Source organism: Triticum aestivum, chromosome 2B (assembly GCF_018294505.1).
Source record: "Triticum aestivum cultivar Chinese Spring chromosome 2B, IWGSC CS RefSeq v2.1, whole genome shotgun sequence".
In the NCBI taxonomy this organism is placed as follows: Eukaryota; Viridiplantae; Streptophyta; class Magnoliopsida; order Poales; family Poaceae; genus Triticum; species Triticum aestivum.
Window position 1 is genome coordinate 415,886,559 of NC_057798.1, and position 20,807 is coordinate 415,907,365.

The window sequence follows — 20,807 nt, forward strand, 5'->3', positions numbered from 1 at the left end:
GAGCCTGAGACTTGATGGTTGTGTGAGGCATGTATTTCAAACCGTGTGGTCCAAGCTCAATAGCCCACTTAGCAACCCGGCCAGTTGCCTCCCTATTCTGGATTATATCCCCCAAAGGAGCAGAACTGACCACTGTGATGGGATGGCCCTGAAAGTACTATTTAAGCTTCCGACTTGCCATGAAAACCCCATACACTAGCTTCTACCAATGCGGATATCTTTGCTTTAACTCAATTAGCACTTCGCTGATATAATAAACCGGCCTTTGAACCAGATATTCCTTCCCAGCCTCCTTGTGTTCCACCACAATGGCTACGCTGACAGCCCGGGCATTAGCAGCCACGTATAACAACAGCGGCTCTTTATCAACCGGAGCAGCAAGAACCGGCAGTTCAGCCAACTGCCTCTTTAAGTCCTCAAACGCCGCATCAACAACATCGTTCCAAACAAAATTGTTTGTCTTCTTCAACATCTGATACAGAGAGATCGCCTTCTCTCCCAACCTACTGATAAACCGGCTCAAAGCCGCAATACGACCCGCCAGACGTTGAACATCATTGATACACGCCGGTTTAGCGAGAGACGTAATAGCTTTGATCTTTTCCGGATTAGCCTCAATGCCCCTGTTAGATACCAGAAAACCTAGGAGCTTGCCTGCTGGAACACCAAAGACGCATTTGTCCGGATTGAGCATCATCTTATAAACCCGAAGATTGTCAAAGGTCTCCTTGAGGTCATCTATCAATGTCTCCTTTTTCCTGGATTTTACAACAATATCATCCACATAAGCATGAACATTGCGCCCAATCTGAGTATAAAGACAATTCTACACACATCGCTGATAAGTTGCTTGGGCACTCTTGAGCCCAAAGGGCATAGACACATAACAAAAGGCTCCAAAGGGAGTGATGAGAGTTGTCTTCTCTTGGTCCTTAACTGCCATCTTGATCTGATGATAACCAGAATAAGCATCCAAAAACTCAAACGCTCACAACCCACCGTAGCATCGATGATTTGATCAATACGAGGGAGGGCAAAGGGATCAGCTGGGCAAGCTTTGTTCAAATCTATGTAGTCCACACACATACGCCAAGTGCCGTTTTTCTTAAGTACCAGCACCGGATTAGCCAACCACTCAGGATGAAATACCTCCACAATAAACCCTGCTGCCAACAATCGGGCTACCTCTTCACCAATGGCCTTACGCCGCTCTTCGTTAAAGCGGCGAAGAAACTGTTTGATCGGTTTGAACTTCGGATCAATATTAAGAGTGTGCTCAGCGAGTTCCCGCGGTACACCTCGCATGTCAGAAGGTTTCCATGCAAAGATGTCCCGGTTCTCACGGATGAACTCGATGAGCGTGCTTTCCTATTTCGGATCCAAGTTGATGCTGATGCTGAACTGCTTGGATGAATCGCCAGGAACAAAATCAACCAACTTAGTATCATCAGCCGGTTTAAACTTCAGGGTCGGGTCATGTTCTGTGGTGGGCTTCTTCAGAGGAGTCATATTTGCCGGATCAACATTGTCCTTGTAGAACTTCAACTCTTCTGTTGCACAAACTGACTCGGCATAAGCCGCATCACCCTCTTCACAATCCAAAGCAATCATACGACTTCTGTGCACCATGATGGTCCCCTTATGACCCGACATTTTGAGCTATAAATAAATATAACAGGGCCTCGCCATGAAGTTTGCATAAGCCGGCCGTCCAAACAGGGCGTGATACGGGCTCTGGATTTTCACCACTTCAAAGGTCAATGTTTCTGACCTGGAATCATGCTCATCACCAAACACAACTTCCAAAGCTATCTTGCCAACTGGATATGCCAATTTACCTGGTACTACACCGTGAAAAATAGTGTTCGACGGTTTAAGATTCTTATCCGTCAATCCCATGCGACGGAAGGTTTCATAATACAGGATGTTGATGCTGCTCCCCCCATCCATGAGTACCTTGGTGAACTTATAACCCCCGACCTGAGGTGTCACCAGCAAAGCTAGATGACCCGGATTATCAATCCGGGGCGGATGATCCTCTCTGCTCCACACAATGGGCTGCCCGGACCAACACAAGTAACGAGGTACTGCCGGTTCAACAGTATTAACTGCCCTTTTGTGAAGCTTCTGATCTCGCTTGCATAAGCTAGTGGTAAAAACATGATACTGCCCACCATTCAACTGCTTCGGGTTACTCTGATAACCTGATTGCTGCTGATTCCCCTGATTGTTCTGCTGGTTTTGACCACCTTGGTTGTTCTGGTTGGCCTGATTATTCTGAAATCCAGAGTTTGAACCGCCGCTGCCGTAACCCGGCCCGTGAAATCCTGGACCTGAACCGCCAGATGGACCCTGGTCATACCGGAAGAGATCAGAATTTTTGAACTCCTTCATGATGAAGCAATCCTTCCAGAGGTGCGTGGCCGGAATCTCCTTCGTTCCATGCTTTGGGAAGGGCTGGTCTAACAGGCACTCCAGATTCATACCTCCACCGCGCTGGGTCGGTTTACCCTTACGACGCTGCGTATTACCCTGCACATTGGTGTTAGCCACAAAATCTGAATTATCCGCTTTACGCTTACCATTATTCCCGTGGCTGGCCTGGTTATGTTGTCCTTTTGTACTGGTATTCTTCTTTCCCTTCTCTGGTTTCTCTTCGTCAGAATCGGGATCCTTGGTATTGTTAGAATCAACATATTTAACCAGAGCTGCCATGAGTGTTCCCATATCATTACAGTGGCGCTTGAGCCGTCCCAACTTCATCTTCAGCGACTTAAACCGGCAATTACCCTCCAATGTCACGATCGCTGTATCAGCATTGATGCGGTCCGACGAATGCAGGATTTCTGAAACTCGGCGCACCCAATGAGTTGTTGACTCATTCTCTCCTTGAACACAAGCAGCCATATCCACAATGGACATGGGTTGTTTGCATGTATCCTTGAAGTTTGCTATAAACTGGGCCTTCAATTGGTCCCATGACCCGATGGAGTTAGCAGGCAGGCTCTTTAACCAAGTGCGAGTTGTTCCTTCCAACATCATTGTAAAGTATTTTCCACATGTCGGTTCATCCACTTCCAGCATTTCCATAGCCATCTCGTAGCTCTCAACCCATGACTCGGGGGGTAAATCGGCGGTGTAGTTAGGCACCTTACGCGGGCCCTTGAAATCCTTAGGTAACCGCACATTGCGTAGAGCCGGGGTGAGACACGACACTCCCCAGGAGCTAAAGGCAAGTCCTCTTTCTACTGACGCCGCTGGTTGAACCGGGGTGGGTTGATGATGACCCGCGTACTGTGCCACTAATGCGGCCTCCCTTCGTGCTCTGCCATTATCCACCACGTCCTGAGCATTTGAACCACACCGCGCCGGATTAGGCCCTCGAGGGGCGTCATGGTTCCGCGCACTACTTGATACAGCCAGTTCATCCATGTGCCTGTTGTAGCTCTTGCTCGGGTGAGGGGTTGAGTGAATCCTGTCTCGGCTGTATGAATAGGCCTGCTGCTGCACCATGGCGGTCTGAAGAAGATCTCTGGCTTGCCGCGTCTCAACCGCTACCGGCGACTCGCTCTCCATTGGAATAGCTGCCAACCGAGATGCCGCAGCGATCATGTTATCCAAAGGGGTGGAGAAGTGACCCGACGGGGGTGTTGTGTACTGCGGCGGGTTATCTGTTTGTCGAGGCGGGCCCATCACCCGTGGCTGATCCGGCGTTCCGGTCCTAGGCGCTGCAGTCCGGTTTACCGCTGCCGGATTGCTGGTCCCCGCTCCTGGCGTACTGAAGAGATTCATCGCATTGTAATCCGTCGGCAGGCGAGACTGATGCCTCCTCCGCAATACTTTGTTTGATGCGTTCTGATCCAACATAAGACGGTAATTCTACGCCTGGATCTGCTGTGACTGAGCATCTAAAGCGGCTCGCTCTTCAGTCATCCTGGCTTCCTCAGCCGCCAAGTCCTCCTTGGCATGTGTTATCTGGTCCTTCAGCTTGGCAACCTCCACATTATGCCAATCTTGAGTCTCCGGGGTAAGTGCCGTGGTTACCAACGTCGACCAGGCATCCAACAAACCGGAAAGAACTTGAGCCGGCCGGCGCGCGGGGCCTCCTGCCCCGGCTGCCGATCCAGAATTCATCACTGTTGTAGTGGAATTTTGCAATGTTGGCTGTGTACCGGCCATGAAGATTGCAAATCGGTTTGGCGGTTCAAAGGATTCCGGAATACTGCTGCCATCGGAATAACCCCCAAACAGGCCACCCTCAACTTGATACAACGACTTAGTTTCTCGGGTAGATGAACCGCCGTCGGAGTAGATAGCCGTCTCTCCATCAGATACCGGTTCAGATTCAGTACCATGGATGCATCCTATGAACGCCCGCTTCATGGCAGGCTCAAACCGGGCAGGGCTTGCACGTTGAGCCGTCTCGACGAGGTCAGTGCAGATGTCCGGCTCAGGGCCCGGTTCGCCGATCTTGCCGATGAAGACATGAATTCCTCCGAAGGGGACCCGGTACCCGTACTCAATTGAGCCGGCCTCGGGGCCCCAGCCTTCGTCGTCGATGTAGAGCTTGCTGCGATGACTCTTGGTCATCTGGCCAACCGCGTACCCTTTGAGTCCCTCGAAGTAGCCCTTCAAGAACTCGAAACCATCATGCGATAGCCCCACGGTGGGCGCCAAACTGTCGTGGAAATATCACGGCAGATGTCCTAACGAAAGGACTTAGTCGTGGAGCCATCGCAATGAGATTAGCTTGAAGGGGTTAAACCGGAACAAAGGACACGGGGAGTTTATACTGGTTCGGCCCCTTGCGGTGAAGGTAAAAGCCTACGATCCAGTTGTTGTGGGATTGATTGAACTCGATGAGCAGGGATCAAATCCGCTTTACCTATCTCTCGAGTTGTCGTTTCTTGTCCCCGAACCGCCACCGGGTCGTCCCTATATATACACAGGTTGACGCCCGGCCGGTCTACAGAGTCCCGAGGCCGGCTCATACAAGTGTCCGGCTCGATTTCTTCCTTTCCCTAACTTACAATACACATTATACATGTATGGCGGTTTACTACTATGGGCCCTAATTCGCCATTGGGCTCTGGGCCTCTAAGCCTCCATAGTTAAAGCGCCATGTACTTCGTCTTCATGGGTTTCCTTGCGCAGGACTCCTTGTGAATGTAATCCGGCCCCTCCTGGGCGGTTTAACTCAGTAGTCATATCCCCAACAGCCGCGCTAAATAAGCGCCGCGCCACAAATTTGCCCTTTTTAGCATGCGCGCAATCGGTAAAGGGGCTCCAGCGGACGCACAATAAGCGCGCACGTAGCATATAGAGTTGGGCGTGCGGTCCGAATCGCCATCGTGCGAAGTGTATTTGGTGCGCCCGCTTCCGCGTGCCACTCGCTCGAGCAGTCGTGCCGCACTTTCTCCGCCGCGCCATCTTTGACCCGCCCGCGCTGTTGCCGGCGAGTTGACCTGATGGACGCCCGCACCGGCACCCCCTCACCCCTTCCTACAGCCTCGACCCCTCCGCCGCCGCAAACCCTAGCGCGGAGAGCTTTGGCTTCGCCTCCGTCAGAGCTCCTCCAAGCACCGGCATCGCGTGCGGCCTCTTCATGCCACCACGGATGACCTCGGCGGTGGGTGGCGTTGCGCCGGCACCCGCCGTCAAGCCACGTGCCCCCCTCTCGAAGCTCCCAAATGTGGCGCGGTCGAAGAAGGGCAAGGCATCGACAAAGGAGAACAAGGCGGGGGACGGCTCCGGCTCCTCGAAGCCGCCGAGGAAGAAGCTTGCAGGGCGTGCGACGGGCGCGACGGCTACCGAAGCGCCAGCGAGCTCACTTGTTGAGCTGGCGGCCGGCGCGCACAAGGTGGTAGAGGAAATGCCCCAAAGGTATATGTAAGTGCATCTAGTGCCCCTTAGTGATTTTGGTGTATTGAAGACTTATAGGTTAAGGGACTGATCTGTTTGTGAGTGTACACAGGTCTATAAGTCTATGGGGAGTTTGATATTTACAGAGAAAGTCGACCCCTAAAAATGAAGTTCTTCGACTGAAGACTTTGGATTTTTGAAGACTTTCTGAAGACTTTGAAAGTGAAGAAATTGGTGTGACCTTGAAGACTTGGTAATCATTCGAGGAACATGAAGCGTGAAGACTTTTGTTTTTATTGTTTCATTTTCTCTTTCTTGAGTCATAGGAAACACCGTACTGTTAAAGGGGGTCGAGGAAATACTAAGGAAAAATTTCCAAGTGATGCTCAACTCAAAATCCTACACCTACCAATCCCTTCGAGTGAAGCCATTGGAAATCTCATACAGTTCAGTCATATTCTTCAGTGACAGAGACGAAGCTCTTCTGGTCTCTGAGGAATTTGTTCTGACTGAGGAGTTAGGAATTCGCCAGTGCGGATTGCCTACATAGTGAGGAACATGATAGCCCTAAGGAATTTAATAGTCAAAATTCCGACGGTTGTTGTGCTACGCGCCAGCTGTCCCAAAATATCCTACCACCTAACGGTCATATCAGATAAGGGCATTTATGTCTTATCATGTCGGGCTGCTCCCTAGGCTATAAATAGTCGCCCCCTACAACCACTAGCTGGTTGGCTGCTCCGAGAGAAACTGACACTTGTCATTTGAGAGCATACCATCCTCCGAGGACTTTGAGAGAAAATCATCAAGTGAGGAAAACCCAAACACAAACCTTCAAAACCCCAAAGTGATTGAGCATCACTGAAGAGATTGATCATGCATGGATCCGACGCTTGTTACCTTTGAAGACTGTGCTTCTTCCAGACGGTTAGGCGTCAAGGTCTAGAGCATCCAAGAGGAATTGTGGATCGCCGAGTGACCGAGTTTGTGAAGGTTCGGAAGTCACCTGAAGACTTACCACGAGTGATTGGGCGAGGTCTGTGTGACCTTGGCTCAAGGAGAATACGGTGAGGACTGTGTGTCCTCGAGTTTAAATACTCAGCCGCTCCAACCAGATGTACAACTGAGACAACAGTTGGAACTGGTCTACCAAATCATTGTCTTCACCGAGCTTACTGGTTCTATTTCCTCAACTCTTTCATTTCCTCATGTTTGTTGTTGTGTGCCTATTCATATCTGTTTGAAGACTTTGACTGGAGACTTTCTCAATTTCCTCAGTTCAATTTTTTCAGTCTGTCCGTCTTCTTTCTTGTGTTACCCTGTGTTTACGCTTTTTATACTCTGTGCTTGTCTTCATTTCATCATGATGACTATGCTTGTGTTCTGTAATGTTTACTTCTGAGTACTTATTCCGCTTCAAGTATTTCTTCTCTTAGGAATTTCCTCACCAGCAAATTCCTCAGTGAAAAATTCATAAAAATCGCCTATTCACCCCCCCCCTCTAGTCGATATAACGCACTTTCAGTATAAAATTTCGCCAACTTTTTTGTTGTTGTTATTTTTTGAATGCATACATATAGATAGCTTATTTGCTTTGTTATATATACTTTGTAGTGCCAACGATGAGGCATATATGTCAACTATGGGTGTTGTCTCCAACAATTCACATTGGTCTCAAACCAATGACATGCATTCGATAACCATGAGTTCGAGGTTGATGAGGATGGTGAGGGCATTGTCGACGCACCAAAAGGAAGAGGAGGCAACTACACTAATGATGAAGACATTTTGCTATGCAATACTTGGTTGCAAGTGTCGAGGGATCCATCCGTTGGAGGTGATCAAAGTAGAGATGCTTATTGGAACCAGATGAAGGAACACTTTGATCTACACAACAAGAGTGGGATTGACCGCTCCGTTCGATCTCTTCGCTCCCGGTGGTCGACAATCAACAAGGATTGTCAAAAGTGGGCGGCCGCACAAAAGGCGGTTGACAAGTTGAACCCAAGTGGCATTAGTGATGAAGATAGGGTAAGTGCCAAGTTGAACCCAAGTGCCATTTCATCCATGTTCATCATGCTTGACGTTGGTGTTTGTAGTGCTAACTTGTTTTGTTTTTGTGTAGTTGAATATTGCACAAAACTTGTTCAAAGGAGAGAAGAAGAAGACCAAGGAGGGGAAGATCATTTACCTTGCCTCATTGCTATGAAGAATTGAAGGATGATGAGACATGGAAGAAGCGTGATGATTTGGATTTGAGCAACAAACGCAAGCGAACAATTGATTTGGATGATGATCATGTGGAGGCATCAAGTGATGACGGCAAGAGAAGCCCCACACCAAACTCAGTTTCATACTCAAAGCCAAAACGACTGGATGGGACCAAGAAAGATGCAAAAGAAAGAAGAAGAGGAAAGAATATGATGAGCTCAAAAATGCTATGGAAGCTATTATGAAGGCAAGAAAAGAAGCCAACGAGGTGAGGAAGATGACAAGGAACCAAGATGCCGCGGCCAAGGAGAGGAGGTTGGCGGCCGAGGAGAGGAAGGTGGCATTGAAGGAGAGGAAGGTGGGCATGGAGGAGCGATCTAGATTGTTGGAATGGGAGAAGTACTTGTTCTTCTTGGACACATATATCCTCAGTGAGGCACAAAAGGAGTATGTCAATCTTGCCCGTGAAGAAGTCTTGATCCAAAAAGGAGCCATGATTTGCGGCATGGGTGGCGGTGGCCTTGGCGGCATGGGTGGTGGCAGCCTTGGCGGCATGGGTGGCGGTGGCCTTGGCGACATGGGAGGCATCGGTGGCTTCAGAGCTACCATGGGCGGCATGGGTGCCATGGGTGGCTTTGGAGCTACCATGGAGACCATGGGAGGCATGGGTGGCTTCGGAGCACCTCCGGGCGGCATGACCGGCATGGGAGGCATGAGTTTTGCGTCTCTCATGTGAGGCATGGGTGCACCTCGGGGCGCCATGGGCGAAATGTCTTTCGGTGTGCCTCACACACCTTCGCATGAAGATGTCGTTGAAGATCTTGCCAACACCTTCCGAGCTTCACATGATGATGCGGCGCGCGACAATGAAGACGAGCAGGAAGAATTGTCTTCGGAGGAGTCGGATGAATCGGATGAAGATGATGATGAAGACAAGGACGAGGCTTGATTGTTGATGTGCCTTTCGTTGGTGTGAACTTTTGTGTCATGAATTTGGTTTGGATTTTGAACTTGGTTGGATGATGTTGTGGGCATGAATTTGAACTTGTGGGCATGAACTTTTATGTCCTCAACTTGTTTGTGTGATTTAAAATTATGCCATGTCTTTGTTTTGATGTTTGAAATTCAACACATGGCATGCGCCGGCTGCTTGCGCGCGCTGCTGGAGCTACGCGCGCGCTGTATTTTACCGCAGCTGCTGGAGCCAGCGCTCCCCGTCGCGCCAAACCAGGCGATCGGCGCGCTGCAAACTGATTTTAGCGCGTCGCGCGTTGGACGGCTGTTGGAGATGCTCTAAAGCAATGTTGGGTTCGGCACAATGCTACAATGGCGCATTAAAATTACTTTGGGAAACGTTTCCCTACGGTGCGCTAGCCGAGCGTTTCGGTCGGTCGTGCATGCGCACTTGCTTTTACTCTTGCTGCTAGTAGGCCCACCCCACCATTTTTTCCCATGCCTTATCGTCTCGCATCCGCTCTCTCCACAACCTGTCATTTGCTCTTCTTCATCCCGCATCTAAGCTTTTCTCCTCTAACAAATCGCCAGCAATGGCATGGCTACCCACCGCCCTCGGCCACCCGTCGCCGGCAGGCGAGGTCATCGGCGTCGACTCGGCTGTGGCTGCATGCTGCAACCCGCCACGAAAGACAACCGCTAGCCTGGGGCAACGGCCGGCCGTGCGCCACCACACCCTGTGTCCTCTTGCGTTTGCGCTGCACGCTCCGACGAGGCCTTGCTACGAGCAGCGATCGGTCGCCGGAGACTGGCACAACAGCGAGGCGTGCTGCAACCTGCATCAGTCGAAGCTGGAACCGCCATCTCGGCGTGCTGCAACCGGGCAACACAGAGCTGCGACAGGGGCGAGCAGAGACGGGCGGGGCTGGGATTGCGTGCTGCAGCCGGCCAGCTTTTTTGCTGGAGCCAGCGACATAAGGTGCTACAACCGGTGTCGTCGGGAGCATCGACGGTCCGCGGCGGTGCTCCAATTTTTTCTTTGTTGGAAAGCCAACGAGGTGGCTTTTTTTGCTGGAACCGGCCCATACTTTTGCTACTATCTTCTTTTGATTTTGCTGGAGCCGGCTAGAAATGTGCTACTACCGTATTTTGATTTTCGCTGGAAGAAGCCTATTTTTTTGCTACCACCGTCTTCTACTTTTGCTGGAATCGGTATTTGATTTTGTTTTTTGCTGGAAACAATATTTGATTTTGCTGGAACCAGCCAGTAGATTTGCTACAACCAGCGCCCAGATTTGCTACAAACCACGACAATGAAGTGTCGCCGGCGGTGACGGTGCTGTGATTTTTGCTGCAACCGGTAGTAGAAAAGCTACAACCGGTGCCCAGATTTGCTGCCTACAACCAACGACAACGAAGTGCGGCCGCCGCCGACGGTGCTGCGATTATTTTTGGTTGCATATAGGCAACGGCGAGCGTGGCCGGCGAAGACGACACACGATTTTTTGTTGCTGCAACGAGTAGCAAGGGAAGCTTCCATCGGGTGCTGGGATTTTTGGCGAAACCATGGGGGCTCCTGGAACTGCGGTTGTCCGGGATCGAGAATGGCGAGCCGACGGCGCGGGAGAGGAAGGATTCTGTCGTTCGCGCTGTTCGCGAGTCACGGCAGCGTGTAGGGGATGCGGCGAGTGACACGGGGAGGAGGGATTCGCCCAGGTCTCTGATTTGGGGATGAAGAAGTGGGGAAGAATAAGATAGGATGATGTGGCGGTAGGGATCGAATGGCTATGGGGGACAAAATCGGACGGACTGCGCCGAACCGTAACGCCGGTCCGCCGGTGCCTAACAGTCGTCAATTATTTTAGGGCGCAGAATTTTTACGCACTTGTTGGAGACTAGAAGGAAACGTGTGCCTTGCTGCGCCGTTTGCATCCATGAGAAGAAAAATGTAGAATTAATTCAACCATTTAGCAAAACAATAATTTCAATGCCACCACAAACTAAGAGAAAATTTCCGTTTCCGCATTTGAGCTTCCTAAAACATATCTTAGTTTCCCAAAAATGTCTTCTGTTGTCACGTAACTTCCATTAACTATCTATACAGTTCTAAAGAAGGCAACAATCAAAAGTTTATTCACGCAGCCAAAAGCATAATACAATATTCCACACAATACATGTGGTACTCTACAACTGTAGTATAACTACATAGCAGAATTGACTCATAATATTTGTTTCAAATCAACTGTAGATGTTGTCATCATCTAATATATGTTTGATATTTGATAATGCCAACTGATTTCCTTGGTACCCAACTTGACTGTCATCATCTAATATATCTCCTCCTATTCAGTAACACCAACTGATTTCCTTCGAACCCAACTTGACTTAATTTGACTGCTTAAGAAAACGTCTATATCCCTCGATCAGTGTCGGGGATATACCCCACGGTGTAACCCGGCCGCAAGGTATAACCCGGCCGGACTTGGCGACTCACTAATGACCCGCCCTGACTGGACGATACACTAAGTGACCCGCCCGATCCTGGCGACTTATGGGTGACCTGGCAAGCGGATCAGAGGAGCGACAAGACCCGGGGGCCCAGGAGGCTCAAGGCCCAGAAGGCCGGCTTACGTTATGAAAGGTCGGCTTAAGAGGAAAGGCGTAAGGAGTATCTCCCTTACAAGGAATCAAGACCCGGACTTGTATCCGGCTTGTAGTACAAGATAGGCTAGTCCTACTAGGACTCCACATGTAACCCGCCCCTCTAACTTATATAAGGAGGGGCAGGGCTCCCCAAAGAGGGACAAGAAACAAGAAACAATATCTAGGGCTAGACACAAAGGGGGAGCCGGCTTACGGCAACTCTTCTCATGAGTATAATGAGACCTAGCCACAAACAGCATGTAGGGTTGTTACCGGATGATGTTTCCCGGGGCCCGAAGCTGTCTAAATCCTTATCTTGCATGTTGCGTCTCTCGTCCCGATCAACCCCTCTCAAGCTACCACATAGATGCGTTGGCCTCGCGACTAAGTCCTGACACTAAGGACATCTGACGTGACAATTCCACGACAGTTGGCGCCCACCATGGGACCTGTGCACGGTGGTGTTGAGTTCTTGGAGGGATCTCCCCAAGATTTCGAGAAGTTCATGATTTTCAGATGAAGAAGAGCCGGATTGCGTTTGTGTACACCATCACACGCGACTAGGCGATCCATTGTGGCCGGATCACTTTCCGCTGCGCCACCCCAAGGAGCCAAGGGCAGAGAGGGTTCCATTAGTACGGATCAAAATCATCAAAATCATCAAATTACGTGGTTGTTTTTTCTTTTCAGATTCGCTGAGTCGCCGGCGCCGCGTACGGGAGTCGCAGAGACTATCACCTGAAGCCGGATCGGTTTTTTATTTTGTCAAATCTAGTTGTTGTACGCATACAAGGAATCTACCAGGAGAATAATACATGGGTCTGGCTTGTGGTTATCAAGGAAAAGGAAAAACGGATAACAGGAGGAGTCAATGGTGGAAAGTCACAGACTCGACCTCCGCCCGTCCCCGTCTTTGCTGCCACGCTCAGAAAACGACACGGATTCACCGTCATCGAGCTACCTCAGTCGCCATCATGAGTTCTTGACCCGTCCTCACCGCACCTCTTCACCCACAGCCGCGCCGACTCGTGGCTATGATGCCCTGCTGGCGCTAAGAGCCGCCAGGAGCCTCCTCGAGCCGCCCCGGCCAAGTCTCCACCACTACTGCGTCACATCGGTCCTGCTGCCTACGGCCTCGCCTCTAAGCTGTTGAGCCACCACCTGCAAGTCAGCGTCAGTCTGTCGTCCCTACCATGGCCTGGCCGCCTCCGCCGCTGTTCTGGAGCAGCCCCTACGACCTCGTGGTCGCCGCTCCGAATTACCTCCACTATGAGCGGGCCTGCGTCGGTCACTGCTGTCGTCCTACGTCGTTCCAGGTCTCCTACCTGCTGGCCCGGTGCTGCCTCCACCTCTGCTGGTCTCGGCCTTGAGCCCTCACGAGTCCTTGCCAGCCTCGCCCGCGTCCTCGAAGCCTTGCCGGCTTTGGCATGCCTCAGTTAAACGCAATTGCCTCAGCTGCCGCACGCTGTGGTCAATCCGTCGCTAACCCGCCGACCGCTGCACCTCATTGTGGCCTCGGAGCGACGCGCCCTTCGTTTCGGCGATGAGTCACCGCCACTGAGCCGACCGGTTGCGTCAAGTCACCGCCATTTCCACTCCTGCAGCTGCTGCAAGCCACCTGGTCTTCAACATGTCTCCATTCCGTCAGCCGCCTGGCTGCCTCTTAAGTCGCAGCTGCATCAAGCCGCCGTCACTGTGGCCTGCCTCGCCGAGTCACCAGTGCCTTCCTCTACCGCAGCTCTTAATTTCAGCCGTAGCGCCGCACGTATACCTGACCGGCTGGCTAATGCTGCTACTCCACGTGTGATCCACTCCCATCAAGCAAAAACTATCTAGGTCAAATACTAGTGGAAGCATGGGGCACATCATCAAGTATTAGTACACATGTACTGATTGATTTTGGATAAGTTTGCTTACGTGAAGGCTACTAGTGGTTTGGATTTTGTTGGCTTATCAACCAGTCGCATCAGTCAAAGAGCAAGCACGTGGCCATCAATTTGTGCTATTTAATACTAATGGTCGCACGCATATCAGACGAGTTGTGGTGACTGCTTTACTCGTCGAAGAAAAATCTGTCAAGCCAGCAGTACCAACTTCATTATTATACACTTACACACATTCTGATGGACAATGCATCACATGGAAATCATCTGTTGTTCAAATATATCAGGTGATATCTATCTAAGTTTACTTTATGAGCTTAGTATTGTTTTCGTCATAGAACAATCCTTTTGGCATGTAATATTTTTTATGCAGGACGACTATTAAAGGAAAAAGGGGTGGTGTTATATCGCGGATGCACGTTCGGCTGTGTCGCGTGGCTCCACGGGCATGAGTGTCGCAGTCCAGTTTACATCAAAACACGTCAGCTGACTCGCACGTCCGCACTGCCTTACAACGCCATGGACGACTCGCCTATCCGCCCTCGCGACCGGTTCACGTGTCCGCGCCAGCTTGCAACATGGAGGACAATTCGCTCATCCGCGACGGGTTACAACACTATGGGCGACTTACCTATCCGACCCCGTGGCCAACTCTCCCGTCCACGCCGGTTTACAATACCACGGCCGACTCATCTGTTGTCCGGGCGAATCAGGTGATATCCTTCTAAATATAATTTTGGCACATATTCCTTTTGTCAAAAAGCAATTACTTTTGATGCAGGACAATTGTTCACTACATCAAAACGATATAGTTGACCCGCCCGTTCGTGCCAGTTTACAACACCGCGGTCGTTTCACCTGTCTGAGCTGCCTCTGATGCTGAGGTCGTCTTTACCGTCCGTATCTCGCGGCCTGGTCTACATCAACACACCGGGCCGCACTTATCTGGATGAGCTGTTTATTGAATATGAGCAAGTCACTACTTGAGAAGCCCGGTTTTCTTCCAACAAATTGGAGGCAAATTATCATATATTATCAGCCGCCGTCTGCACTGGATGGTTCAATGGGCAGGCGCATAAGTCGCCGCCAATACAGTTTAGTTAACTTCAAACAGCCAGTTGGAAAGAACCATTGGCCGAGTTGCTGACACGGCTCATACGGGATCATTTATAACTCGCCGCAGTCACCTCAACCTTCTATGGATTCACATTGCGTTATCAACGCCAATGATATACACCTTCTGCTATGGTCAAATATGGAGAATCTCAAGCCAACTCCTCGAGTCGTCTTGAGACTCGGGGGCTACAATGGTATGACTCGGCAAAATTAGCCGGTTTCAATGAATTCAAGAACTTCGGGTCATTGAAGGGAAGATAACCCGGCCCTGAAGGCTACTGCTTTATTGGCGAATATTTTCAAGCCGTCAGAAAAATTTATGGTTCAAAATGAAGATTCCGGTTTAAAATACAGCTCAAGAGACATCTCTCTCCTGCAAAGCTTTGAAGCTCTCAAAACCGGTTCAACATCCGGATCAAGGTAAATTTGTCCCTTACAAAGCTTTGAGGATCTCAATATCCGGTTTAAGAATTTCCGGTTCAAAAAGAATTTATCTATCGCAAGTTCGAGATCTCAGACAAATTAATGGTTACCAAAGAGAACTTGCTGCCATGATGCGCGGTTTAAACATAGGTATCCTTCCTTACGGCTTATCTTATTATGGTCACTTGGGGGCTTCCTGTTCAAACATAGGTCGTATTCGAACCAAAAGAGAACATAGCTGTTGATACCCTTTTGATTAGCAAACTGCTGAACCTACTTAGGGGCTTCTTGATCGTATCCGAATCATAGCTCAACCCCATTGGGAATCGACGTGGATCATATACGAATCAGCGTCGTTAAACAACTCTCATGGTCACTTGGGGGCTTCCTGTTCAAACATAGGTCGTATTCGAACCAAAGAAAACATAGTTGTCGATACCCACTTGATCGGCATCGCCAAGCCACTGGGGGCTATATGATTGTATTCGAATCTTAGCTTAACCCCTTTGGAACGGTTTACTGATCGTATCCCAATCAGAAGCCTCAAAAAGTTTTATTCTATCTCTGGTAAAGTTTACTGTAGCCACAATTACTTAACTTGAGACCTTTTGGGGATTATATCTCAAATGTATATAAGTGTTTTATGATTAACCGGCTTGACTTCTGATTATAAGTCGCCAGCGTATGACAACCATCATTTATATGGAAGCATTGGCTTCTAAGGATTGGGTTATCACCCTTATTACACAGGTCATGTAAATCGGCTATACGAATTCAATATCACAGTGGTCATTTGGGGGTTCTTGTATTCGAACCAAAGAGGACATAGCTGTCGATACCCACTTTGATCGGCAACGCCAACGCCACTGGGGGCTATATGACCGTATTTGAATCTTAGCTTAACCCCTTTGGAACGGTTTACTGATCGTATTCGAATCCGAAGCCTCAAATTTTTTTATCTGTTTTTATACAATCGCAAGTATTTGAGTTGTTACAAATATCATATGTGTCGGATCTTACAGAGTTGAGTTATCAACTTCACTGTCTGGGTCACATAAGCCGGCGGTATCATTCAAAGGATCATATGGATCTTGTGATCTGCTTGTGTGCAAGATAAGACTACATTTGGGTGGTTATCCGCCCTGGCTTTTGACGTTAAGTCGCCAGGGCATATGTTGTTTAAACATTTTGCAAGATTTGCAGGAATATGACATATAAATGATTAAAGTTCAAGCTCATTACCAAACTTGATGCTTCAAAATAATTATCCGTTATGGATTTTTCTCAAAGTCTATAAGCCGCCGGGTTATAAAAATTCCGGCTTACAATAAAGGCGAATTAAATCGTCGTTGGCCAAGAGCCGCCGGGTATTTAAACTCCGGGTTTACTTATCAACTGATGAGGTATTCAAATTTTTAATAGCCAAAACTGGCTGGATTTTCATGATGATATTGAATGATTGAGGTTTTCATACCGGGTTATATTATTCAAATCTTGAATAGCCAACATGGCTGAATTTCTATTGTGATTATCAATAACCAGTATTATTGAGGTTTTCAAAGTCGCTTTAGCGCAATGGCTATTATTTTATCAAAGGATATGATTTAGTCTACAATGGAAGGAATAGTCCCGAGTCGATGCAGGCTTACGACCCGGCACTTGGGGGCTACATTATTCAAATTGAGGTTATATCAAATATGCAAGTCTCATGTCGCTGCAAGCATGCACCATGACACTTGGGGGCTAATGCAAAGTCATTGTTTGCTCACCTTATTGAAGACCCGACTCATCACATCGTAATGAGCCGGCCCTTGGGGGCTACCAATTGCTCCTGTCAACAGTTTAAGGTATATAAGTTTTAAATCCATTATATTGAAGGATACATTGCTCAGTTGGTAAAGCACAAAGCTCTTAACCTTGTGGACGTGGGTTCAAACCCGGTGGTGGAGATTACATCATATGATGTTATTATCAATGAAGTATATATAAAGTCCCAGCTTAGTATTATCTTACTAAGCCGGCCCTTGGGGGCTACACATTGTTGTTCAAGTTTACATGATAATATTTACAAAGTCCCTGCTCATTATTGCATAATGACCCGGCCTTTGGGGGCTACACTGGTTGAAGTTTTATGAGCATAAGGCAATTACAAGTCCCAGGTTGCTGCAAGCATGACAACCCGGCACTTGGGGGCTACAGGTAATATGGATATAAGGGAGAAATATCTTCCAATTTTCAGTTTTGAGCAAACCAGATTGACCCGGCATCACCAATCATTATGACCCGGTGTCTGCAACAATCATAACCCGTCGTCATCAATAATCATGAATCGGCATTGGCAACAATCATGAACCGGCGTTGGAAACAATCATGACCAGGAATTATCAGTTTTTATAACCCGGAGATTTTGGAAATTATAATTCGGCAAGATCTATACCTTTAGGCCGGTTGAAATCAAATGAGTATTTCAAGACTTATAATTTTAAGCCGGCGCTTTGGAAGTCGACTCGGATGGATTATTTGTTTACAATATTTCTTCTACAAGTAAATTGATTGTGAAGCTGGTCTATTGACCCGGATTTTCTAGAAGAAGGAGATGACAAGGACTTAAGGATGTTCAGGTGCCGGTTTACAAGAATTCTTAACCCCAAGCACAACCTGTCAAATTTGTTCTTGTGTTTATTTTGCAGCATAAGTTTACCATGAATAAATTCAAGCTAAACTTGGGGGCTAATGTCAGGGATATACCCTGCGGTGTAACCCGGCCGCAAGGTATAACCCGGACGGATTTGGCGACTCACTAATGACCCGCCCTGACTGGACGACACACTAAGTGACCCGCCCGATCCTGGCGACTTATGGGTGACCTGGCAAGCGGATCAGAGGAGCGACAAGACCCGGGGGCCCAGGAGGCTCAAGGCCCAGAGGGCCGGCTTACGTTATGATAGGCTGGCTTAAGAGGAAAGGCGTAAGGAGTATCTCCCTTACAAGGAATCAAGACCGGACTTGTATCCGGCTTATAGTACAAGATAGGCTAGTCCTACTAGGACTCCACATGTAACCCACCCCTCTAACTTATATAAGGAGGGGCAGGGCTCCCCAAAGAGGGACAAGAAACAAGAAACAATATCTAGGGCTAGACACAAAGGGGGAGCCGGCTTACGGCAACTCTTCTCATGAGTATAATGAGACCTAGCCACAAACAGCATGTAGGGTTGTTACCGGATGATGTTTCCCGGGGCCCGAAGCTGTCTAAATCTTTGTCTTGCGTGTTGCGTCTCTCGTCCCGATCAACCCCTCTCAAGCTACCACGTAGATGCGTTGGCCTCGCGACTAAGTCCTGACACTAAGGACATCTGACGTGACAATTCCACGACAATCAACATAAGTAATTCTGTAGCACCAAGGGCCACACATACACAAGTCCTTTATAAGATAGAGAACCATGAAATACTGAAATACTAAACCATCTACTTAATTTATATTACTACTAAGGATGTTCGTATGCTCACCTTCAATGCAAAACCCGGTCCTTGTAAGTTCGAGAGGATTGCATGGGCAACACAAAGAATTTAGCTTTTCAACCAAAGTTCACAGGCATCCATGCTATCTAAACATAATAACTCGATACATTATGTGGCTTTATGTGTACCTGAAATAAAAGAATTGATAAAATTTATGAATCGGGAGGATAAGTCCTGGAATGAGTGATCTAAGTTAAGAAAACACCTATATATGAGACACAAAACAACTTTCAACACTTATTGCATACATGAAGTGCAAAAGTTGTCTCTAGGTTGTCACATTTTCAATCGAGAAACATAAACACAATATAAAATTTCCTCTAGGTGCTTCTAGTTGCGCAAAAAAAAACATTCTGTTTTGAGCCTCATTGTTTGTCTATGCAGCAGGAAAAAGCTTATAAGTGCAAATGATGCAAAAAATTAATATAGACTATTGCCACAAGATATAATATGACTTACCAGTTACCACAATAGTTGGCAGCAAACAGTAGCCAGATTTCTAAAGAAAGAGAACATTCAAAACAGAAAGGATAGTATAAGCCATTAGCAATAAATTGCAGTGAGATAAAAGCAAGCTAATTGTAAAAATACCAACAGTGAACATTATGTATCTTACATAACCCTTTCTAGATTATTGGAATATCAGGCTCCTAGTAAGCATCATTACTATAGGAAGGTGGTCGCTGCTTTGTTAATTTTTAAATTCAAATTGCTTAACCCGGTGCATAAACAAAGATAGATATGAGGCAATAAGTATTTTTTTGCGATGGCAATACATTATAAGTTACTGTAAAATAATTCAACATACATATTTCTTCAGTAAAAAAAATCTAATAGCGTCTTAGTGAACATAAGTACATTTTGAGTTTCAGCGCTGGAAGCAATCAAATTCTGAACTTAAATCCACTAAATCAATAAGAAAATAACCCTTGGTGTGACATATATGAAACAATGAAAGGCTAGGAAGAGTAGAACATCATCGTAACTGAAAATAAAGCAGAATAACATCACCAAGCTTCAGGCGTGCAAAGCCCCATGGCAGCAAGTGTGAGAACCAGTGGGAGGTCTCTGGGGTGACGCTTTTCATCAGACACGAATTGAAGACGGCAACTCTCTGATGACAACTTTGCGCGACAGTATAGTGCCCTCGTCGATTGGATCCAGAGACGACTCAGTACCAAAGATGGGAAAACAAATTCACCTGTATCCGGGGACGAAGTCGGGCCACCGGGCAAGTTCGCGGAACAGGAGCTTCTCCGCCATGGGCGCGCAGAAGAAGGCCAACCCGACGGCCCGCATGGCGTCGAGCAGCCCCGGCGGGAACCCGTGGTTGACGACGTGAAAGGCGCCCCACTCGGCGCACGCGCGGCCGACCGCGCCGGTTGTGGTAGCAGCGGCGTCCGAGCAGTCCACGACGGGGCCGAGAGGGAGTCAGGGAGGTCGAGAGGGAGGGGCCCGCGCGGAGGTCGGGTGGCTGGATGTACTGCGCCGGCAGGCGGGGTACGCCGGCGTCGGCGAGCGCCTGGACGCGTGGCGCTGGCGCTGCGGCGGTTTCCATCGGAGGAGCGGGTGTTGGTCGACCTCCCAGCAGCTGAACGCCCAGCAACGAATCTCCTCTCAAACCGCATGTTCCCAGCCGCGCACCGTCACCCTAACCGCCTCTCTACAAATCCTTCGCTGGCAATCACACCTCCAACGCCCACGAAGAGGTTGAAGGACACATCGTATTAGACCAAAACTCATCAATCCATCAGGATCGGTCCAAGGCGGTTCTTATAGGTCAACACAGGCTGACCAATGGGGACATAGACAAGAAAAAAAACCAGGATCGCTGGGGGGCTCTATTTCGCGGGAGCTTAGTAACTTTATCGATGCTCTTATGCGGCATTCGGTATTTCCTCCCCTCCGCTGCTTAAAAAATGGAAACGTTTGGTGCCGGACGACCGGCCTAGCGCGCTCGGCCGGTCGCCACCAGGCACTCGCGCCACGCAGGGCGCCACGTATTTGCTACCTTGCCAGGTCCACCTTATCCCACGTATCCACCACACAAAACCTTATCCTTTCGCATCATCTCTTACCTCGCTTCCTTTTCCCCAAATTGTCTGTCCTTGCCGCAGCTTCTCCCATCCCTGGCTCCGTTGTGTGTGTGTGCACCCGCCTATCTCTCCCAAGCCAGCCACCGGCGCCGATT

The 20,807-nt window shown here is 48.7% G+C and overlaps 1 protein-coding gene across 1 annotated transcript; it reads right to left on the reverse strand.

The window, feature by feature from the left end:
• Window positions 1-18,499: 18,499 nt before the first annotated feature.
• On the reverse strand, window positions 18,500-20,440 carry LOC123045232 (protein SPT2 homolog). Its single transcript, XM_044468195.1, has 3 exons — window positions 19,818-20,440; window positions 19,076-19,115; window positions 18,500-18,744 (listed from the first exon to the last, which is right to left on the reverse strand). The coding sequence occupies exons 1-3, from the start codon at window positions 20,242-20,244 to the stop codon at window positions 18,735-18,737; spliced, it is 477 nt and encodes a 158-aa protein (XP_044324130.1). The 5' UTR covers window positions 20,245-20,440; the 3' UTR covers window positions 18,500-18,734.
• Window positions 20,441-20,807: the final 367 nt, after the last annotated feature.